This window comes from Micromys minutus (assembly GCF_963924665.1).
Source record: "Micromys minutus genome assembly, chromosome: 9".
NCBI classification, from domain to species: domain Eukaryota; kingdom Metazoa; phylum Chordata; class Mammalia; order Rodentia; family Muridae; genus Micromys; species Micromys minutus.
The window spans coordinates 33771891-33795932 of NC_137978.1; the positions used below are offsets into that span (position 1 = coordinate 33771891).

Genomic DNA, 24042 nt, shown 5'->3' on the forward strand with positions numbered 1-24042 from the left:
ACCACAGCCCACAGATCCCGCGTGGCTTGGGGCCACCACCCCGCACCGCCGCCGCTGCTCCCGGCTGCTCCTGTGTATCTGCACCCGCGTTTCACCCAAGACCGCACGCTCACTGCTCTTAGGAAGACCCAGGTGAAGCCGGGCGGCACAAGGCGCCAAGCTAGCCTATGGCAGCGCTCAGATAACGCAGGTTGGGGGCGCTCGCCCCCATCCTCACCAGCATGGTTCGGCCACTGTCCCTTGGAGAGCTGCCTCCCAGCTACACACCTCCATCTCGGTCCTCCGCACCTCATGTGAGTACAGGATAAGCTAGAAGAAGCTGGCTGTGTCCGACTTAAATGTCACTGGAACATCTGTAGGGTGTGTAATGTTTACAGGTCAAGTGTTACTGGATCTGTGTGTGAAGACAAGCGAGAGCTAGCAAGTGATGTATTAGTTTATTTCCTATTATCTGATCAGTGAAAATAGTATGTCTGTGGGTTCATCTCTACCCAGACGACAGCTAGTGTGTGTGTTCGTGATTCATAACCCTCTAAAAGGGGGGGGGGGCATTCTCAGGTGTACTTATGGAGAAGGCACAGAGAAAGTTAAATCTTCCGCATTTGAAACCTTTATCTGTAGCTGCCCTGCATCCAGAAGCCAGGAAACCAGGACTTGACAGAGGGGGAAAGGGATGGATCCTGCATTGTTCTGCGGACACCTGGCTGACCCTTCCTTCTCTTTCCATCTCAGATCCTAGCTGGCAGCCTGCAGGCTCCTCTCTGGCTTCGTGCTTACTTCCAAGGTCTACTCTTCTCCCTGGGGTGCAGGATCCAGAAACACTGCGGCAAAGTGCTCTTCCTGGGACTGGTGGCTTTTGGGGCTCTGGCACTGGGTCTCCGAGGGGCTGTGATTGAGACAGACCTAGAACAGCTCTGGGTAGAAGGTGAGTTACAGACACTGGCCGTAGCTGGTTTGGTATGTGGAGCCCAAGACAAGGTCGGGATGAGGAGCTGGTCACTGAACCCCAGAAGGCCTGGTCAAGGATCTAGAGGGGCATTTCCCTTTCAGAGCCTCTCCCAATCTCAGTGCTGTGGATAGAGCCCAGGGCATTGTGCACTCTAAGCAGATCTTTACCCAACCGTATTCTCAGTCTCTCAACCCTATCTCTCTCACCCATAAATGGACAACTCTAGACAAGCTTGTGGCATATTTGTCTTTGATTATGTGTCTCTTTATTTAGCATTTATAGCTAGTCTTTTTTAAAAAATTGTACATCAGAGTTTACAAGTGGGTACAAGATGTATTTTTTAGTAGCCAAGGGAAGCAAACTGTGTGTGGGGTAAGTTTCATACAAAACAAAGCCAAGTGGCATTGTGTTGTGTAAGGGAAGCCAGGGAGGGACAGATGTGACCAGCAAACTCTGGAGTTAGCACTGCAATTCTAGGTACTCAAGGGGTTGAGGCAAGAGAATGTCTCTCAGTCTAGGAATTTAACAATAGCCTGTCCCAGAGAGAGAGAGAGATAGACAGAAGAATGGATGGACAGACGGAAGGAAGGAAGATCCGTGGGGGTGTAGCTGGGTGGCATGGCAGACTGCTTGCTGAGCATGCCCAAGAGTCAAGCTAAGTTTGATCCTTGAGGCTGTGGGGAGGGAGCAGGATGGGGGAGAAACATGAGTAAAAAGAAAAGTTAGAGTATGGAGGTGGCAGTGCTGGTGCACACTTTTCATCTTTAATGCTGGCACTTGGGAGGCAGAGGCAGACCGATCTCTGAGTTCAAGGCCAGCCTGGTGTACAGAGAGAGCTCCATCCAGGACAGCCAGGGCTGCATGAAAAAAAAAAAAAGAAAGAAAGAAAAGAAAAAGGAAAAAAGAAACATTAGGTGTGAAAGGAAAGGAAACCTTGAACAAACCATCTGCCCAGGCTTCTGAGTGACTGTCCCAGGTGCCCAGGCTCCTGCAGCCATTCAGTGGAGAACTAACATAGCCTTTGAGGCAATAGTCAGGGTCAAGTGAGACCAAATCCTTGCTTCCTAGTGGAAGTATTACACAATTCATAATTTCAGCATGCCTCTCTTCTTTCCTGGTGCCTGGTTTCACGTGGCTGCTATAGGACAAGGCAAACTCAACTGTGTTCTTCTCTGGGAAATCTGCATTTGTGTGCTCCCCAGACCTCCCCAGCCCTGGCCCAGACCCAAGGCAGGTCCCAGGTCGAAGTCTCACACCCTGGAGTTATTTCAAATGCTGGCAAGTCCTAGGATCCAGAGCAGATGTTTCTTGGAGCTTCCTACATCTTAGGTTCCCACACCCCATCTCCACCCTACCCCCAGCCCTCTGCAGACTCTGAAGCATTCACTCGTAAGACAGCCCTAGGGTCCAGAGCAGATGTTTCCCCCTGCCTGCCAGCCTGCCCCCAGCATCAGGACACACATGTGCACACACGCATATATGCATGCCCCCACACAAACCACTGCTGCTTGGGTGGTCCCAAATGACTTCTGAATATCCTGCCCCAATAGATTGAGTCTCCCTCGCACACCCTGCCCTTCGTCTTTCTGCATCCCCCAGTAAAACACTGCTTGGATGTCCACATTTGCTCATCTCTTTCCTTCCCGCCTGGGCAGTCGCTGCTAGGTTTTTGCAGTTATGAGGAAGGCATTAGAAGAGGTGGTAGTTGGTCTCTTTGAGACATGGCCTCCCAGTGTCACCCAGGCAACCTTGACCTTGATCCTCCTGCGGTGGACTCCCTGGTGTTGAGATTAGCGCGATCTCTGTCTAAGAGCAGTGGTCTCCTTGATCTTTTCTCTGTAGCAGCGTAATCGAGTCTCTCATTTAACGCCCTGCACAGTGAGGTGTTAGTTGATGGGACTGAAAGCCGAAGAGATATTTTTGTTTCCTGTTTTGCTGGTAGTGGAAGTAGAAGAAGCAGGACCTCGGTTAGCAGAATTTCTAACAGGTCAAGAGCCTCCTTGGCTGTAAATGTGATGTTTGCCTTTGCTTTTCTAATTTTGGGGGGGGGGGTTGGAGGTTAGGGATCAAACACCTCTACCCTGATCAAACTAAGAGGCTTGCCGGGCAGTGGTGGAACATACCTTTAGTCCCAGAACTCCAGAGGCAGGGGTCAGAGGATCCCTGAGTTTGAGGCCAGCTTGGTCTACAGAGTGAGTTTCATGACAAAGAAACCCGATCTCAAAAACCCACAAAGAAGGAGGTGGGGCTCAAAAGTAAATAGTTATGAGGCCAGAAAGAGCCTCGTCGAGTAAAGCACTTCCACAAGCCGAACCTGAGTTTGGACCCCAGCATCTCTGTAAAAGCCAGGTGTGACAGCACACACCTGTAACCCTGGCATGGGCAAGTGTGGCAGGGGGATTCTGGGATTGACAGCTCGTCTGACTGAACTCATGGGCTCCATCCAGCCCAGGCAGAAACCTTATCTCCAAAAAAAGATGGAGAAACTGCAAAGATGCCTTGGCAGGAGGATCTCTGGAATTTGTTTGCTTCAGGGCCTAGCTGAGAAAACGAAACCCAGCTTCAAGGAGATAGAAGATAGAAGAGGACACCTTCACCTTCTTTGTATAGACTCCGGCATGCACACCTGCACACACGTAGATAGTTCTGTGAGTTACAGTGTACCCTGACTTGGACGGCCCACCACCCACCCATCAGTGGAGCCGGAGCCGGCAGCTGCCCCACGCTCAATCCCCAGGAAGCAGGGCTAGTCTCCGTTGTTCTCTCATTTATCTGTTCCTTGTCTTTAATGTCTCTCCCAGCCAACCACCCCTCCGCCCTACGATGGTACCATTGTTGAGGCCCTTCAGTCCCCCCACCCCCAGAACACTAGTAATTACACATTTGGAGCCCTTGTAGCCACATGAAAGAGAAAGAAAGGGGTTCGCAGACAGGAAGGAAGAAGCTGGGGTTTTATTCTCGTAACAGGAGATTTGGATTTGGCAATAGAGAATTCTGGGGTGATTAGTTTGTCAGACAAAGGACATCAGCCGGGGTCCACGTTCTTTCCTTCTCCTCTGTCCTCAGCACATGAGACTTGTCCTCAGGCTTTATCCCAGTGGGTTACAGAGTGAGTTCAAGGCCAGTCTTGACAACTTATTGAAATGGTGTCTCAGCATTAGAGTTCTAGGACTGAGGCGAGATGCTCCCCGGGTGAGTGTTGCTGCACAGGCTTGTGGACTGGGTGTGAACTCCCACCACCTATGCAGAGGCTGTGAGCACATATCTAACTCCAGCACAGAGGGAGGAGGGCAGAGCGGACACGTGGATCCTGCACCTTTCTGGCAAACCAACAGCAAAAATGGTGAGATCCAGGTTCACGGAGAGAACCGGTCTCCAAAACTAGAGTGAGGGCGAGACTCTGACCTCAACCTCTGACCTTCACACACATGCACACATACACACGCACACACGTATATACACAGGCACATGTACAAACCTGCACATATACACAGGCACACATACATACATGCATGTACATGCACATAGACACATGCACTGACACACATGCACAGACAAACAGAAACACAGGCATATATATACATGCACACACACACACATACACACACAGATGCAGGTGCATACACATGCACTGCCACACACACACACATAATCAAAAGTACTTTTTTTAAAGGACTGAGGCTATACTGGTAATATGCTAATCTAGCATGCCATGGGCCTGTGTTGAATACTAATGGATGGATGGACAGACAGGCAGGCAGACAGACAGAATAAAGTGGGGGGGGGGATTGAAAAGCCTTCCAGCCAATTTCCTCTCTGTTCCGCTTGTCGAGAATATATTCCTGGTAAATCCTTCACTTAGCAAAGGTGCAATGTGATTCTGTGATTGGCTTCATGGAAACCATGGTTTCACCCTGTGGCGCTAGAGAGGAGTCCAGGTGTCCATAATCATCGGCCTTTCTGAGGAGGGCCAGGGAGATCAGTCAAGGAGTCTAAGGAAACATTTAGCCTTGCCTTCAAATCTGCCTCCACATCGCCCTGGGGTACATAGAAATCTGGCCAAGTCAGTTCCTGTCCTTTGCTTCCTATCAGATCCTTGGAAGGCCTCAGACTCCTATGTGAGCACTATACACACACTCCAGGCCTCCACAGTCTGGCTTCAGTGTAGTGATGGGACGTCCCTGGCTCGATCTTTTGTATGTCTATGTACCATATGTTTGCCAAGTGCCTGGAGAGGCTAGAAAATGATAACAGATCCCCTGGGGCTGGCCTTACAGACAGCTGTGGGCCACCACATAGGTGCTGGTGATCAAACCCACGCCTCCAATAGTCCAGCCAGTGCCTCACCTGCTGTGCCAACCCTCCAGCCCCTTAGCTCTCTAACACTATCAAAACCCCAAACCTTTACTAGTGCATAGCACTAGATCCTGAACCCCCTTTCCTAATTCATGGGCCTGCTTTTACTGACTTGTCAGGCAATGAAAACATCAGGTCATCTGAGGCTCTGTTCAAAACCTACCATTATTCCTGTTCTGGTCACAAGACCTGACTCCCGTCATAGCTCTTAGGCCCTTACAGACACAGTTTTCAGACTGGTGCTTGTAAGCATTGGTACTGTAATTTGTAAGCTACCAAATTACACTCCATGGGGGACCTACCTCATAGTCCAGCAGTGCTGTCAATTTTAAATTTTTATTTGCTTAATAAATAGTAATTCATTGCTGTCTTATTCAAACAGGATTTCCACAGTAATTCAAGTTGGCCTTAAACTCACAGCAATCCGACCTCAGCTACTTAAGTACTAGCCTCAGCTACATAGAAAGTACTCAGTCCAATACTGTGAGGCCAGCCTGGACTACATGAAGCCCCACTGCAAAAAATAAAGGAAGGAAGGAAGGAAAGAAAAGAAAGCCACGGGAAGCAGAGATGAAGGATAGCTCAGTTGTGAGAGTGCTTTTTTAGCATTCAGAAAGCCCTGGGTTCAATTCCCAGCAGCACACAGAAGCAGGCATGCTTATCTCCGCAGGAGGCAGGGAAATTACTAGCTCAGTGTCATCTTCAACTGCATAGCAAGTTTAGGGTCAGCCTGGGCTATGACACCCTCTCTTTAAGAAGAAGAGTGTTGGTTTAGGGAGATGTACACAGGACAGGGCACTTGCCTAGCTGGCATGTGCTGTTACCTCGAGGTAGCGTCTACACTGGTTTAACCAATTATGTCCTTTTTGTAAGGAACCAGCCCTCGGTCCATCTGGTCACTGTCTGTCCTCCCGCTTTCCCCAGCTGTCCCTTCTCTCTCCTAGTTCCCCTCCGTTTTCTGACATGTCATTTCTCTCCTGGCAACTCCTGGCTACAATTCCATACCTTACCCATAGTGCCAGGCAATTTCTAGGTCTTTTGCCTGTCTTTATCCCTTTTCTTTTTTTAATGATTTATTTATTTATTTGTATTTTATGTACAAATACAAATTGGTGTTCTGCTTGCATGTCTGTGTGAGGGTGTTAGATCCTCTGAAACTGGAGTTTCAGACAGTTGTGAGCTGCCAGGTGGGTGCTGAGAATTGAACCTGGGTTCTGTGAAAGAGCAGCCACTGCTCTAACCACCCAGCCATCTCTCCAGCCCCTCCTGCCTTTCTCTAATACTACCAAGGCGGGCGCTATCTGCTTGTCTGTTTGGTTGGTTGGTTTGGTTTAGTTTGGTTTGGTTTTGGGACAGGGGCTCATTGTGTAACCAGGCTGTGTAAGCCCATGAAATTCAACATTAGTGGCCCTGTCTCAGTGTTTGAAGTGCTGGCGTCACAGGAATGAGCCACCACACTCAGTCTCACTGTAAAGATGAGTAAATTGGCCTGGAGAGGGGGCTTGGAGTAAAGAGCACTGGCTGTGCTTACAGAGACCCAGGTTCGATTCCCAGCACCCACTTGGTGGCTCACAGCCGTCTCTAAGTCCAGTTCCAGAAGATGTGACCTCTGACCTCCAAGGGCACCAGACACGCACCGTTGCACGTGCAGACAAAACATTTATGAAGTAAATAAACTGTAAACTATCTTTTTGATAGTTTAAAATATATAAATAAAGTTAAGAATTGAGGCTCAAGAGAGAGTAGTTTGTCCAGACACAGCCTATCAGAAGCAGGGCCTGGAGCGAGGCCCAATGATAGCTTCGCTCCAGTCCCTGACCACATTGCTTCCTCCCTCGTACAATGTGTTCTCTCTGGCCTGGCATAGGTCATGAGCCTCATCAGCTGACATCTAACTTTCTCTGTCCACAGTGTTGATTACTTGGGCTTTCTTCGCATGTCTCTCCTGGTCTCTTCTTTCTCCCCTCTTATACCTCCAAGTCCATCCTTACAGGGGGCTTCTCTCTGCCTTTCCCTCCTTCCTTCTATGTGGTAGCCACTGATCCCATCCTAGTGGAATAAATACCGCACTACAGACTCTGGGCAGAGCAGGGCTGGGAAGAGGAGAGCCCGTGGGAAAGCCGTGTGGTTTACGGGACTGTTCATGAGGGAGGGCAAAAGATGCTGAATTGGGTTTGAGGAGAACCTGCGGACTTGGGAAAGGGATCGGCCGCTGGCATGGTGGAACACACTTGTAACCCAAGCACTCAGAAAATAGATGTGGGAGGACGAGTGTGAGACCATCTGGCTGTGCGGTGGGAGAGGGAGCAGGTGAAGGCAGGGTCTCACCGCATCCCAGAGGGTGACAGTTGCCAACAAGAAAAGCGTCCTGGCAAGAAGAAAGAGTCTGAGAGCAGACCAAATCCGCGGTGTCCCTGATGTGGCTCTTACCCTCCTCCAAATCATAAGTGGTATCCCCCAAAATGTTTCTTCCTAGCCAGGTGTGATGCCCATGCCTTTAGTTCCAGCACGTGGGAGGCAGAGGCAGGAGGTTCCTTGAGAGTTCAAAAGAAATCCAGTTCCAGGAGAGCCGGGCAGTTACACAGAGAAGCCCTGTCTTGACTAACAAAAACAACAATCCCTTCCTTTCTCAAGTGACCTCATGGCTTTCTCATGTGACTCCATAGCTAACATAAAGTAATATTTGTGGGACAGTGGGATTAAGAACTCGAAGGTAGGCCTCCTGGCTCTCACCTCAGTGAGGCTGGGGAAGGACCATGGGCTGCAGAACATCGTTCCAGGATGCTGCCATCCCCGCACCTCAGCCCGTAGACCGGATTTTTAGTAAACCCTTCCCACAGGCCCCCGTGGTCCCTCCTTTGTCCTGCCCAGATAAGCAGAGAGGGCCTGAGGGTTCCTAACCTGGATGGTCCTATAATCCTGCAAGCCCTACACTGATCCTTTTGATGTTGGGGAATCGAGCCGAGGGCTGTGCACACCCTGTACAAATCTCTAGTACCGACTTACAGACTTATACCTGTTCATGTGTTCGAGCCTTAACATTGAGCTCCAGCCAATGTGAGTCACAATTAAACTCTAGATCACCGTAGAATCCCACAGATGTGGCTTCTTCCCTAAGAGGGGAAGGAGATCGCAGAAGTGTGGGGCAAGGCCACCAAGCAGAAGGCAGAGGTTGGGACCCCATTTCCCAGACCTCTGGTTTACCTGGGCCCTTCTCCCAGCCTTTTGTTTTCTCTTTGCTCTGGCAGTGGACAGCAGGGTGAGCCAGGAGCTGCATTACACCAAAGAGAAGCTGGGGGAGGAGGCTGCATACACCTCCCAGATGTTGATTCAGACTGCACGCCAGGAGGGGGGAAACGTCCTCACCCCTGAGGCACTTGGCTTTCACCTCCAGGCAGCCCTCACAGCCAGTAAAGTACAGGTCTCACTTTACGGGAAGTAAGTCCAGGGGAGGTCCTGGTGGCTGGGCATGACCAGTGCTGTGGGAGTTCTAGAATGAGGGTCCCTCTTCTGCTGATCACCTGTGCCCTGGTCATTACAGGTCCTGGGATTTGAACAAAATCTGCTACAAATCAGGGGTTCCCCTTATTGAAAATGGAATGATTGAGCGGGTAAGTACCCTCGGCTGCTCCCAAGTACTGGCAGAGGCACTGTGGGAGGCTGAGGCTCCACAGGGGAGGGGGTGTTGGGAGGATTGCAGAGGGTATCCTAGGCGCAGGACTGATGTGACCTGGGGTGTCCCTGGCAGATGATTGAGAAGCTGTTTCCCTGTGTGATCCTCACCCCACTTGACTGCTTCTGGGAAGGAGCCAAACTCCAAGGGGGCTCTGCCTACTTGCCGTGAGTGCCGCCCCAGCCGCCCCTTTGCCCGTTTCATCTCCTGCCAGGGACTCCCCGCAGAAAAGAGAGGTGTGGGGGCATGAATGAAAGGGAGATCCTCGCCAAGTCCTGACTGCCTCCCAGGACAGGATCAGAGAGAGCCTGTGCTGCCCAAGGCTTCCCACCTGTCTCTCCTCACCTCCGGTGGGAAGGGGACCTGTGTGGTTTAGACAGAACACACAGATCCTCAGGCAAAGATCTGTCTGAGACTTTTCTGCTCACATTAGCCAACTGTCAGCTAGCTTGCTGCTTGGACTCAAAAGAAAGCCTGTTAGATGCAGGTGTGTGTGTGTGTGTGTGTGGTTATAGGTTAGAACCAAAGGTAGACAGACGTCTTAGTGTGGACTGGTAAGGCTTTTCTGCACCCATCCACATATTAGGCACACCCATTCCAAGGTCTGCCTTAGCCCCTTTGGGTCCAAAACTCTCGGCAGCAGCCTGGCAGCTGAGGCAAGCTGAGCCTTGCGCACATCTCAGGGAAGGACAGATCGTGTATCAGTGGTACTTGGAATGGAGCAGTGTCTGCAGCAGCGATCTGGGGGCAGGCGTTGTGGTTTGACCTCATTAACCACAGGCTTTCCCCAGGGGCCGCCCTGATATCCAGTGGACCAACCTGGATCCCCAGCAGCTGCTGGAAGAGCTGGGCCCCTTCGCCTCTCTGGAGGGCTTCCGGGAGCTGCTAGACAAGGCACAGGTGGGCCAGGCCTATGTGGGGCGACCCTGTCTGGACCCTGATGACCCCCACTGTCCATCTAGTGCTCCCAACCATCACAGCAGGCAGGTAGGTTCCTGGACAGGTCTGCCAGGAAAGATGGCTTCCCATCCTTCTCTCTTACCTGTGTGTTTCTGTGTTCTGAGAGGTGCTCTGGCCACCTCCATTTTCTGAACATCACACACACACACACACACACACACACACACACACACACACACACACTCACTATTCCATTCTCATTCACTTCTAAAAGAACCCTCAAGTGGCACAAGAATCCTTTTTTTTTTTTTTTTTTAATTAAATGGAGGTGTGTTTCTGAATGTGCAAGTGAGTGCAGGCCCAAGGAGACCAAAGTGCTGAGTCTTCTGTAAGTGGAGTTTCAGACATTTGTAAGCTGCCTGTCAGGGCTGCTGGGAACCAAGCTCATCTCCCTTGGAAGGACAACCTTTGCTCTTCACCACCCACCGACCCATCTCTCCAACCTCAGCTCCTCTTGTTTTGTGTCTTTTTTTTTCTTTACTTTGAGATTTGTTTATTTATTTATGTTTATGAATACACTGCAGCTGTCTTCAGACACATTAGAAAAGGACATCAGATCCTATTGCAGATGGTTGCTGGGATTTGAACTCAGGACCTCTGGCAGAGCAGTCAGTGCTTTTAACCTCTGAGCCATCTCTCCAGTCCTTGTTCTTTCTTTGTTGTTTGTTAGGGGATGGGAATAAAAACGGGGTCTCACTATCCAGCCCTGACTGGCCTGGAACCTACTGTGTAGACTAGACTGGCTTTGAACTCACAGAGACCCACCTGCTGCCATCTCCCTAGTGCTAGGACTAAAGCCTACATTGTTTTCAGTTCTGTTTTGTTTTTAAGATGTGTGTGTGTGTCTGTGTGTCTCCATGTGTGACCTATATGCACGAGTCTGCCTGTGAATGCCAGAAGCAGACATCAGATCCCTGGAGCTGCAGGTGGTTTCGAGCTGTGATTATGCCTCCTTCCAGGAGCCCATTTCCAGAACTGTTCCTCCTGTGGCCCCTGTAGAACACAAGCTGTTGGCTCATGCAGTAGGCAAGAGACATAGAAGAAAGTCAGGCCCACTGAGTTCTGTGTCAGGCATCGGTCCTGGAGGTACAAGCCCAGGGCTTATCCAGTTTTAGGTGCACTCACACTCATTCTCACACACACATACACACACACACACCACGTCCTGAGCGCTGAGTTTATGTAAATCATCATGCTGGGCTGGACCACACTACCACATCTTTTTTGGTATGTAGTGGGAATGGTAATTGAGTCCAGAGCTTAGCGGGCGAGGCAAGGACTCTATCACTGAGCATTATCCTTGACCACCCAGAGCTCTGGGTATTTAAAACCCATCTCAGGGGTGCTGAGATGGCTCAGCAGGTAAAGGCACTTGTCACCAAGTCTGATGGCCCGAGTTCCATTCCCAGGACCTACATGATGGAAAGAGAGGGAGAACTAAATCTCAGAAGCTGTGCTCTGACCTCCATACGCATACTCCATGTTCACATACATGCATACATACACAACTACTAACGTAACTTTTAAAATTCTACACTTGATCTTAGCCAAAAGGCTGAGAAGTAATAACTTTTAAAATTCTAAAGACGTAACCCCTTTCTGTTCCACCGTAGGCTCCCAATGTGGCCCAGGAGCTGAGTGGAGGTTGCCACGGCTTCTCCCACAAGTTCATGCATTGGCAGGAGGAACTGCTGCTGGGGGGAACAGCCAGAGATCTCCAAGGACAGCTGCTGAGGTCGGGCCTCCCCTGGGACTTGGTGAGGGGGCCTGGGAACTCACACTGTAATGCTAATCAGCTCTGGGAAAAAAACACCCCACAAACCCACACTGAGTGTCCAGGCAATCTCTAACTCTTCCTCTCTTACCCCTAACCAGGGCAGAGGCTTTGCAGAGCACCTTCCTGCTAATGAGTCCCCGTCAGCTGTATGAGCACTTCCGGGGTGACTACCAGACACATGACATCGGCTGGAGTGAGGAGCAGGCCAGCATGGTGCTACAGGCCTGGCAGAGGCGCTTCGTGCAGGTCAGTATGGGCAAGGTCAAAGGAGGGCTCCCTGAGGCCATGCCTCCTCCTGCCCCTCACACTCACCCCTCACACAGCTAGCCCAGGAGGCTCTGCCGGCCAACACATCCCAGCAGATCCACGCCTTCTCCTCCACCACCCTGGATGACATCCTTCACGCGTTCTCGGAAGTCAGCGCTACCCGTGTGGTAGGAGGCTATCTGCTCATGGTGGGTCCCCAGTCTAGCAACCTTGCCTCCCCTCCAGCAAGTTCACTCCCCGGAAATCCCTGTCTGAGATCATGCTCTCTCTCTCCACAGCTGGCCTATGCCTGTGTAACGATGCTACGGTGGGACTGTGCCCAGTCCCAGGGTGCCGTAGGTCTTGCTGGGGTGTTGCTGGTGGCCCTGGCGGTGGCCTCAGGTCTTGGGCTTTGTGCCCTGCTTGGCATCACTTTCAATGCTGCCACTACTCAGGTAAATCAGAACTGGGGGGAAGGGGTAGCCTTTGCGGCCATCTCCAAGCCACATAGTCTCTTGATCCCCTGCTTGATTCCCTGCTCTGCCTCTCCAGGTGTTGCCCTTCTTGGCTCTGGGCATCGGCGTGGATGACATCTTCCTGCTGGCACATGCCTTCACAAAGGCCCCACCCGACACCCCTCTCCCGGTAAGGACCCATCCACCAGCTTGGTCCTATCCGGAGTTCATCAAAGCGGTTAAGAGCCTCTTGGTTTGATTAATACTGTCTGATTGGCTCATTAACCCTTCTGAACATCCATCTCCCCGTTAGAAATGGGTGTCATGCTAACAGTGCTTGGGTCCCGAGGGTTGACATAAGACCAGTGACGTAATTCAAGATGGGTGCTTAGAACAGCAAATGCCCATCCATGGTACCTGACAGATGTTAACTGCTGTGGCCGCAAGACTCCACTTTTGGGCTGGAGAGATGGCTCAGTGGTTAAGAGCATTGACTGCTCTTCCAAAGGTCCTGAGTTCAAATCCCAGCAAACACACGGTGGCTCACAACCATCTGTAATGGGATCTGATGCCCTCTTCTGGTGTGTCTGAGGACAGCGACAGTGTACTCATATAATAAATAAATAAATCTTAAAAAAAAAAAAAAGAACTGCACTTTTGCAGAGTTCCTGAGCCCCGCCCACCCCACCCCCTACTCTACCTTGAAGGCCCACCGTCCCTGTGGCCTGAGGGTTTGTCCCTGCTCTGTCCTAGCAGGAGCGCATGGGTGAGTGTTTGAGACGCACGGGCACCAGTGTGGCGCTCACGTCCATCAACAACATGGTCGCCTTCTTCATGGCTGTCCTGGTTCCCATCCCTGCGCTGCGGGCTTTCTCCCTGCAGGTGAGGCGGACGCATAACCATGCGGACTGGGGTGGGCGTGGAGCACGAGCACGCTTCATCCCCAGCCTCCGCGCTTCCTGTCTCCCCAGGCAGCCATAGTGGTCGGCTGCAACTTCGCAGCGGTAATGCTTGTCTTCCCAGCCATCCTCAGCCTGGACCTGCGTCGGCGCCACCGCCAGCGCCTTGACGTTCTCTGCTGTTTTTCTAGGTACTGTTCCTTCGTGCCCACCCGTTTCCGTCCCCAACCTCACCGGAGCTTGTGCCCTGTCCAGCATTCCAACCTCTGACTCGTCTGCTCTCTCTGACTCTTCCAGCCCCTGCTCTGCGCAGGTCATTCAGATGCTGCCCCAGGAACTAGGGGATGGAGCCGTACCAGTGGGCATTGCCCACCTGACTGCCACCGTGCAAGCTTTTACCCACTGCGAAGCCAGCAGCCAGCATGTAGTCACCATTTTGCCCCCTCAAACCCACCTACTGTCTCCAACTTCTGACCCACTGGGCTCTGAACTCTACAGCCCCGGAGGGTCCACACGGGACCTTCTCGGTCAGGAGGAGGGGACAAGGGCCAAGGCGTCCTGCAGGTCCCTGCTCTGTGCCCACTGGACTCTTGCCCATTTTGCCCGCTATCAGTTTGCGCCTTTGCTGCTCCAGACACAAGCCAAGGTTAGTCCAGGTGGGGCAGGATGGAGGCTCAGTATGTCTGGTTCCAAAGAGGGCAGAGGGCTGGAGGACGGCCCTGGGCCTCCAGCTTTTAGTTCCCATCTCTCACAGGCCCTGGTGTTGCTGTTCTTTGGGGCTCTTTTGGGCCTGAGCCTCTATGGAGCCACCTTGGTACAAGATGGGCTGGCCCTGACAGATGTGGTTCCTCGGGGCACCAAGGAGCACGCTTTCCTGAGCGCCCAGCTCAGGTACTTCTCCCTGTACGAGGTGGCCCTGGTGACACAGGGTGGCTTTGACTACGCCCACTCCCAACGCGCCCTCTTTGATCTGCACCAGCGCTTCAGTTCCCTCAAGGCCGTGCTGCCCCCCCCTGCCACCCAGGCACCCCGCACGTGGCTGCACTACTACCGCAGCTGGCTACAGGGTAAGAGGCCAAGAGACCCACAGGCAGAATGGCCGCAGAGCCCGGTCTCTAGAGCTGTACATCAGTCCTGGTCCATCCGTGTACCTCCAGGCATCCAGGCTGCATTTGACCAAGACTGGGCTTCCGGGCGCATTACCCGCCACTCTTACCGCAACGGCTCTGAAGATGGCGCCCTGGCCTACAAGCTGCTCATCCAAACCGGGAATGCCCAGGAGCCTCTGGATTTCAACCAGGTAAGGAGGGGCTAACTTGGTCAAGGAGCACTGGTGGGCTCCAGACCTCACTGCCCAGGCCTTTAGCCTTCTCTGCCTTCGCAGCTGACCACGAGGAAACTGGTGGATAAGGAAGGGCTCATTCCCCCAGAACTCTTCTACATGGGGCTAACCGTGTGGGTGAGCAGCGACCCCCTGGGCCTAGCAGCCTCTCAGGCCAACTTCTACCCTCCTCCTCCCGAATGGCTGCATGACAAATACGACACCACTGGAGAGAACCTTCGCAGTGAGTGCTGGGGGAGCTCACCCCGAACCTGGCCCTCAGCCCCCCAGGCTCTGACCCTCCAACCCCCTCGACGTTCCGTTCACTCCTCCCTCTGCTCCTCTGTCCTCTCCACAGTCCCTGCGGCCCAGCCCTTGGAGTTTGCCCAGTTCCCCTTCCTGTTGCACGGACTCCGGAAGACCGCAGACTTTGTAGAAGCCATTGAAGGGGCCCGGGCGGCATGCACAGAGGCAGGCCAGGCAGGGGTGCATGCCTACCCCAGCGGCTCCCCCTTCCTCTTCTGGGAGCAGTATCTGGGTCTTCGGCACTGCTTCCTCTTGGCGGTCTGCATCTTGCTGCTGTGCACCTTCCTTGTCTGTGCTCTGCTCTTACTCAACCCGTGGACCGCTGGCCTCATAGTGAGTATTGGTGGGATGGAGCAGGAGAGACCCCGGCAGCTACCCACCCTGCCCTGTCCAGACCAGCGCTCCTCCCGCAAGGAGCCCTGGGTAAGCCCCGCCCTCCACAGGTGCTGGTCCTGGCGATGATGACTGTGGAGCTGTTTGGCATCATGGGATTCCTGGGCATCAAACTGAGTGCCATCCCTGTGGTAATCCTCGTGGCTTCTATAGGCATTGGTGTTGAATTCACAGTTCACGTGGCTCTGGTAAGCATAGGTCCTGGGAGGAAAGGTCAGGTGATCCGTTTTTAACCAAAAAAAAAAAAAAAAAAAAAAAGGCACCTTCTGTGTGTTGGTAGGCATGGTGGCTCAGAGGATCTGGGTTCAGGTCCCAGTACCCACAAGGTGGTTTACAACTCTCTGTAATCAAGTTCCAGGGTACCCGACCCCTTCTGATCTCTTTGCATTAGGCATGCACATGGTGCTCATACATCCACGCAAGCAAAACATACACATAAAACTAGTAGGTCTAGAAAGAAAAATAAAGAGACTACAAACATGGTTCATCTGTGGAGCCTCGCCTTCGTACAGAAGGTCGAGTTGAAGCTCCAGTCCTGAAAAGGACCGTCATAGTGGCAATAGTGTCAGAGCCAGCTGAGGACGCACACATGCAGTTCCAGGTCATGAAAGGCAGGGACAGGAACTTGTCAAGTTCAAGTCATTTGGGCCATTCCAGGGCACGTAGCAAGACTGTCTCAGATAAACATGGAGTGACAATTCAGTTGACAATACAGTCTTGTTTAGACAGGTTTCACATTGCCTCAAACTCCATAATTGAGAGTGACTTTTAATTTTTTTTAAGATTTATTTATTTATTTTTATGTGCATTAATGTTTTTGCCTATATATGCCTGTGTGAGGAAGTCAGATCCCCTGGAACTGGAGTTACAAACAGTTGTGGGCTGCCATGTGCATGCTGGGAATTGAACCCAGGTCCTCAGGAAAAACAGCCGGTACTCTTAAAACGCTGAGTCATCTCTCTAGCAACAGCCTTTAGTTTCTAATCCTCCTGCATCTGGTTATTACAGGTGTACATGACCATGTGGGGCCCAGTTCCTACATTGTGTTGACTGTGTCCTGCTTACATGTTCCTTAAATTGTTTTTATTTTTAGATTTTAGTGTGCATGAGTGTTTTGCCTGCAAGTATATGTGTGCACTGTGTTTGTGCCTAATGAAGAGGGTGTAAAGTGCCCTGGAACTAGAATTACAGATGGCTATGAGCCACCCTGTGGATGCTGGGACTTGAACCCAGGTCTTCTGCAAGAGCAACAAGTGATCTCAGTCACCAAGCCATCTCTCTAACCTTAATACTTAAATCTTGAGTAGTAACTAAGTAATGAAGGGCCATATCTGTAGTGAGAAGGAAATGGAGGCCTGTCTGGAATAGTTTAAAGACAGAGTGGAAGTTGGGAAGATGGGAAACACTCCCCCCCCCCCCCCCACAGGCAGTCTCATGTAAATTAGGCTCACCTCCTACCTGAGTATCAGAGAATGACCTTGAACTTGTGGTCCTCCTGCCTCTGCCTCCTGTGATTGGGTTCACCACCACACCAGGCTACATCCTCATCCCCAGGAACCAACCACTCTTTTAAATAGTTTTACTATAAAAGGGATCATGGGGCTGGAGAGATGGCTCAGTGGTTAAGAGCACTGACTGCTCTTCCAGAGGTCCTGAGTTCAAGTCTCAGCAACCACATGGTGGATCACAACCATCTGTAATGAGATCTGGTGCCCTCTTCTGGTCTGCAGGCATACATGCAGGCAGACGGCTGTATATATAATCTCTTTTTTAAAGGGGATCAGGACTTGCATGAATAGCATTGTGGATGTGCAAGAGGGATTCCTACTGAAACCAACACGGACAGGCAGAGAGGGCCCAGGACTCCCCTAGAGCTTCACATTCACAGACCAGCTATTGCACCAACACACCAACCAGTCTCCACAGTAGCTTTCCTCTCCATCCCACAGCCCCACAGTAATAGATTATAAGAACAATATTTGAGCCCGTTGTGATGGCACATGCCTGTAATTCAAGCACTCAGAAGTCACAGAAAGGAAGGTCACAACCAAGTAAAGGATGGCCTGGTCTACATAGGGACGAGCTCGTGAAAAACAAACGAATAGATAACAAAAGAGTATATAAATAAGCAGGGCAGAGTGACATACATCTATAATCCCAGGACTTGGTCGGCGGAGGCTGGAGGATGAGCCCACCCACAGGTATACAGCAAGTTTGAAGCCAGCCTGACTGTGTAGCAAGTCAGAAACCAGTTTAGGCTACATGAAACTATCACAAACAGCCAGCAGGAGTGTAGGTGTCTGTCAGTGGTTGGATGCTCACCTGATAGAGCAAGGGCACGGGTTGGATGTTTTTCCCCAGACAGGGGTAGGGGGTGGGGGGTGGGGGGCAGCGTGCAGAACACACAAAGAGTTTTAGCCAGGCGGTGGTGGCGCACACTGCCTGGTCTACAGAGTGAGTTCCAGGACAGCCAGGGCTGTTACACAGAGAAATCCTGTCTCAAGAAAAGAAGAAGAAGAAGACGACTATTTTGAGGGCAGATGTGATAGCACACACCTATAATCCCAGCACTTAGGAAAAAGAGGCAGACAGACAGACATGTGTGAGTTCCAGAACAGCCAAGGTTACATAGGCCAAGGCTACATAGTGAGACCCAGGAGACCCTGACTCAAAAACAGAAAAAGCTACCCTGAGAAGTGACTTCACCACGTTGTCCATCCACTTTGGCCTGGAATGGGCACACATTGTTTATTATTACCCATACTTAATTTTGAGGGTTCGGAGGATGACTTGTGGTAGCCAGTTCTCTCCTTCCAGTTTGTGGATCCTGGAAATCATTTCAGATTATAAGACTTGGCAGCAAGCACCCTTTCCCACTGAGCCCTCTTGCTGGCCCCTTGCACATTTTCAGTCTAAAAGGCTGGACAGTAAGTGGGTCAGACTCGGCAAGCAACATAATCTTACCATTATACCACAAAAGCTGCCGTAGGCGGTAGTGCTTTGTTTGTTTCTCGTTGTTGTTTTGAGATAGGGTCTCACTGCGTAGCTCTGACAACTCGCCAAGTAGCCCAGGCTAGCCTCCCAGAGATCCTCTGAGTGCTGGGATTGAAGGTGTGCATCACCGCCCCAGAAGTCGCAGCAGCGCAAGCACCACCAACACACACATTACCAGTGCTCCCAAAGTGGACTCCACAGTGCTTCCAGACCATTCCCATGAAGCCTTCTGTGGGGAAGGCCTGGGTGCAACCTAGCATGGAAAAATAGCTGCTGGGGACCCTGGATGAGCTGGCTGTGGTTGGCAGAGGAGGAACTTCAGGACTCTCTCCCCAGGGCTTCCTGACCAGCCATGGTAGCCGGAACCTTCGAGCTGCTAGTGCTCTGGAACAGACCTTTGCCCCCGTGACTGACGGAGCTGTCTCTACATTGCTGGGTCTGCTCATGCTTGCTGGTTCTAACTTTGACTTCATCATAAGGTGTGAGAGGGCTCAGGAAGAGGGGACTGCCCACCCTGGCCTCAGGTGGCCTCAGGGCCTGGCCACCGACCCTCGCTCTCCCCCAGGTACTTCTTCGTGGTGCTGACGGTGCTGACACTCTTGGGCCTGCTCCATGGACTCCTGCTACTGCCTGTGCTGCTCTCCATCCTGGGCCCCCCACCTCAGGTGACCAAACTCTCAAGGCACAGGGTAGGAAAGCAAGGGAGGGACAGACCCATAATCAAAGGCCCTCAGTGGCTAACAGAGGGCTCAGTTCTGTCTGAAGGGCTCTCCTAGAAGAGCCTTCCATCAGCTGAAAGTGGCTGCCTCAGACACCGGGCTCCTGCCCCAGCAGCCTTCGGTGGGACAAGCCTTAAACTTTCAGGACCGAGAGCGGAGGGAGGGTTTGGCAGGCCTTGAAATCTTGCTCTGTAAAATCTGACAGGGAGCCTAGCGTGCGATTGGTGTCTCTTTCAGGTGGTGCAGATATACAAGGAGAGTCCACAGACCCTAAGCTCTGCAGCTCCACAGAGAGGTGGGCTCAGGTGGGGCATGCCCCCAACCCTGCCCCAGAGTTTCGCCAGAGTAACTGCCTCCATGACTGTGGCCCTCCACCCACCACCACTACCTGGAGCATACGTCCACCCAGCCTCCGATGAGCCCACGTAGTCTCCTGCTGCCTCCCCAGTTACCAACAGCTCTAGCAACCTCAGCTCTAGAGGACTGGGTCTAGCCACTGAGTGAAAGAACCACAGAGACCTCACAGAGCCACACAGACTCGCTGGGAAGCAATGGGTGAGGTACAAGATGCAGGATGGGCCCCTGGAGGGCCTTATGCTGTCTGCATCTTCTCTCCTGACTCAGTTACCACAAACCTGGCTGATACCCAGAGAGAGCAGCTACTGCTTGGACAAGAGCCTCCTGGCACACAGGAACTCCTGGGAGCTCACGTCTGTATCCAGCCTGGACCGAAAGGCTACACTCTGGCTGCAGTGCAGCCCTGTCCTGTTCTGTCCCACACTGTCACCTCAGTAGACCGAGCCTGAGGGTTCCTAGCACATTCTCCCATCCCTGGCCATTCATTGCTTGATGACTCCTAGGGAGGTCCTCTGTACCCTCCCTACCTCCTACCATATAAATTATTTATATGAAGATGTTTATTTTTGTATATAGATGCTATCACTGCTCAAAGTTCTATTTTTAAAGAGTGAAATATATTCTATATGAACTCATTTCAAAAGACTGGAGGTTTATTTTTTAGATGACTTAGGAGAGTGAGTGAGCATTAGAGGTGGTTGGTGGGGTGTCAGAGCCTGGAATCCTGGGCTTGTCTAGTTCTTGGTAGGAACAACCTCAGATGCTGTGGTTTTATTAAAATACTTGGTAATTGGGTTTGCATAAATGCTTAGTAGAAGGTACTTTGGGAGCCTCAGGTGACCATGCAGACATGGCCAAATCCAAGAAACACCACACATAACCAATCCTGAAAATGGCACAGAAAAACCAAGAAACCTGTCACAAAGATAGGAGTCTCTCAAGGAGGTCTACCCCAAGTTCCCGAGGAGCATGTGCTTTGCCAGGAAGCACAAGAATTCTAGACCTGGAGGAGATGATAGCAAAGGCAATCATGTGTCAAGGCCCTTGTGGAGCCCAAAGCAGTTAAGCCCGAGATGTCAAAGGCCCCACCTGCAAACTCAGCTGGTCTGGCTTCCATCATTCCCCCAACTTGGGAAGAGCTCTCAAAGCTACATGGCTAAGAGTCAGAGACTCTGCCAAGCAAAACCTAAGGTTCAAACCAAAGCAACGGCCACCGCTCCGGCTCAGGCTCCCAAAGGTGCCCCTGTGAAGGCCCCATAGAAAAGGCTTCTATCTACCTATGTGAGACAGGAGGATTGGTGTGACACACCTACACAGTTTGCAGATGACCAGTGCCCTGTGCTGTTTTTACAAATAAACTTGAGGCAAGGTCTGTTTAAAAAAAAAAAAAATGCTTAGTATAGAAAATGCAAATGAAGCTCTTTCCCGAAAAAAGACAAAGCAAACGGAAAATGATGCAAACATTAGTGTTCGTGTGGTATTTCCAGTCTTGCCCGCTTCTCCTTCCAGCTCCCAGCTCCTTCAGCACATAGGGGAGGGGCAAATTTGAGAAACAAGATGGCAAAACAGAAGGTCATGGAAATGGCTCACTGAAGAAGAGATGGGAAAGACAGAGCCTAAGGAGCTGTATTAGGAGGTTTGGGGAGTGAGGGGCAAGAGCCCAGATAACCTCAAGGACAGAAGTGACATCAGTGACTTAGAGAGTTGTCTATGGCCAGCTAAACATGTAGGACGTCAGTGCACAAGCCAGTGACAGCACTGAGTTAGGCTGCTGGTGGTGGAGACTTGGCTGGCCCCATTGCACAAAGCCATGAAAGGAGCTGGACACGCCCCAGGGCTAGAGTCAGAGCCCCAGTTATCCCCGATGGATATAATCACCCTGGGTTCCAGCCAGTGCTTGCCAGGAATGATCCCACCCAGGCACACTGCCATCTCACACCTCATCCACACAGAGGTTGGAAAACCATAATCCAACACCAAACATTACATACACAAAGCACATTGTAACATTGTAGCTAAATCAATACTAAAATCCCTTAAAGTAACTGGAATGGTGAGGAAGACTGGTAATATCAACATTTGTGTGGTAGGATTAGAGGGTTTGGGGTTAGCCTTGGCTACATGAAATACTGTCTCTCTCTTTTTTTTTTTTAACATTTTATTTGGTGATTGGGATAGGCGGATGGTGTACTGATCTGTTGGTTGGGTGTGTACATGCTATGTTTCTTTTTTTTTTAAGAATTATTTATTTATTTTATGTATATGTCTGTCCACTGCAGCTCTCTTCAGACACACCAGAAGAGGGCATCAGATCTCATCACAGATGGTTGTGACCCACCATGTGGTTGCTGGGAGTTGAACTCAGGACCTCTGGAAGGGCAATCAGTGCTCTTAACCGCTGAGTCATCTCTCCAGCCCTACATGCTATGTTTCTAGTGTGAAGGTTAGAGTCAGCTCTCCTTCCTCCTGGGGCCTATGGATTGAATTCAGGTTAACAGGCTCAGTGGTAGACACCTTGATCTGCTGAGCCATCTCAGCAGCTCGAATATTGTTTTCTAAAACAAGAAAAGCTAGGTGAGGTGGCACATACCTTTAATCCCAGCACTCGGGAGGCAGAGGCAGGCAGATCTCTGAGTTCCAGGCTCGCCTGATCTACAGAGTTTCAGGATAACCAGAGCTACACAGAGAAACTAGTCTTGAAAAACAAAACAGGAAATAAATCTTTATGACACATCAATGGAAACATTAGGCAGCCAGGGTTACCACAAACCAAAGAGAACAGCTTCAGGCCTCAGATGCTGCTAGCATTCTTGGTCCCATTGTTGATTGGAAACTAGGAGCTTGTGCATTTCAAAAGATTTGCTTAATATCCACAAATATGTGATGTCATGTACAGAGGACAATAATGGCTCTTGTGGGGGCCAAAGATGTCCCAAGATAAAATGGCTCTAGACTTAGAGCATTCCAACCTCACCACGTCATGAGGCTCTGGTCGCTTAATTATCCTTGCAGAAGGCGTGGTTCCTTTCAGGAACATTGCTCACAGCTGTGTTGAAAGTTTTTACCCTGATTGCTTGATCCGTGTGGTCCTGAGGAATGAAGGTGTCACTGGTATCACTGAACAGGTCCAGTCAGAGGTGAACCCCCAGGCAGGCAGTCCTGGCCACTGACCTCATCTAGCCTGGGGTGAGAAGTCCCATACTTGTAAAGTCAGCTCATCCTGAGTAGCACCTAACCCTACTCTACCCTCTGGCTTAGCACCTTTTCCTGGCTTCAAATCCCTTTCCAGACTCCACTAGGGCTACCCTCCAAACACAGCCTTTTAAAAACACACCACACTTTCTGGACAAGAATAATTCACTAATATTTGTGTCACCATAGCTTTGAATTTGTCATTCCCACTGCCTAGGTTCTTTTTTGTTTTTGAAACAGGGTTTTTCTGTGTAGCTTTGGGTGTCCTGAAACTCGGTAGACAAGGCTGGTTCCAAACTCAGAGATCTGCCTGCTTTTACCTCTTGTGTGCTCAGATTAAAGGCGTACACTACCACATGGCCTGGCTCTACTCGATTCTTCCTCACCTTCCTTTGTCCTGACCCCAAGCCATCCTTTAAGAACCGGATGCTACTGAGTGTAGCAGCTCACATTGGTAATGTATCTGGTCTCCTCAGAGGCTGAAGCCAGAGAATCGCTGTGAGGTCAGTGGCAGCCTGGTTAGACAGAGAGACCCTGTCTCAAAAGCTAAAAAAATGTCAGGGATGTGTGGGATAGTAATATGGATCCTGTGTGGTCCTGCTGCCCAGTGCTGTGCTGTTCAGTCTGAAACTTCTCTGAAGCAACGATTTACCAAACCCTGACCTAGGAGGGAAGATAAAACAAGGCCCTAGTCAAGCAATTGGCAGAGAAGCAGGAAGAACAGTGAGAATCCAGTCTTCCGCTTGGTTGGTTCTGTTTACAGACATTCCCAAAGCTGATTTACCAAACCAGTCCAAGCCCTTTTAACTTGCATACCCATGGCTCGTCTAGAGTTTACCCTGTGCTGGTGTTCCCGCCCTGAGGATGTTTTCCAGGACTGTAGTATACAACTTTCTTCCTGGAAACATGCACATGTATATAAACCGTAGCTATCTAACTCTACATTGTGCAGAGGCATCGAAGCTCTGCTAGGCTGGAAGCAAAGGGACACACCTGTCCTCGGCTTCTTCTTATCATGGACAGCTTTCACTTTTCATACAAGCATTTCACATTCCATGAAGAACAGTTTGTGGTCAACACTTTTCTTTCAGATTAGTCTTATTTTTAACTCTGGGGGGGGGGGTGTCCGTGTGACATTCAGATACCCATGGAGACTAGAGCAATCAGAGCCTCCCTTGGAGTTTGAGTTACATAGATGACTGTGAGCTACCTGGCCTAGGTGCTAGGAATGGAGTCTGGTCCCCTCCAGCAGCAGCAAGTGGTGTAACTGAGACACATCTCTCTGCCTGACCAGCACTCTTTTGTGGTTTTGGAAAGACTCTCACTCTATCCCAGGGGTCTGGAATGCAGCCAAAGCTGTCCTTGAACCCAGAGTGATCTGCTCCCCAGTGACCCACCAGACCCAGCTCAAAACCCAATTTTTGGAAGCCTTGCTTTCTATCAGC

General features: G+C 50.9%; 1 protein-coding gene across 1 annotated transcript; it reads left to right on the top strand.

Moving 5' to 3' along the window:
- Nucleotides 1–221: 221 nt before the first annotated feature.
- On the top strand, nucleotides 222–19924 carry PTCH2 (patched 2; the record flags this gene model as incomplete). The annotated part of the gene is made up of 22 exons (XM_080921518.1): nucleotides 222–293; nucleotides 733–925; nucleotides 8554–8743; nucleotides 8847–8916; nucleotides 9054–9145; nucleotides 9770–9965; nucleotides 11552–11673; nucleotides 11814–11965; nucleotides 12043–12170; nucleotides 12261–12416; nucleotides 12514–12606; nucleotides 13173–13298; nucleotides 13388–13506; nucleotides 13613–13961; nucleotides 14070–14382; nucleotides 14473–14615; nucleotides 14700–14880; nucleotides 14995–15275; nucleotides 15386–15523; nucleotides 18666–18808; nucleotides 18895–18994; nucleotides 19286–19924. 22 exons carry the CDS (start codon nucleotides 222–224, stop codon nucleotides 19475–19477), a joined length of 3549 nt encoding a protein of 1182 aa, XP_080777644.1. The 3' UTR covers nucleotides 19478–19924.
- Between the last annotated feature and the right edge of the window lie 4118 nt (nucleotides 19925–24042).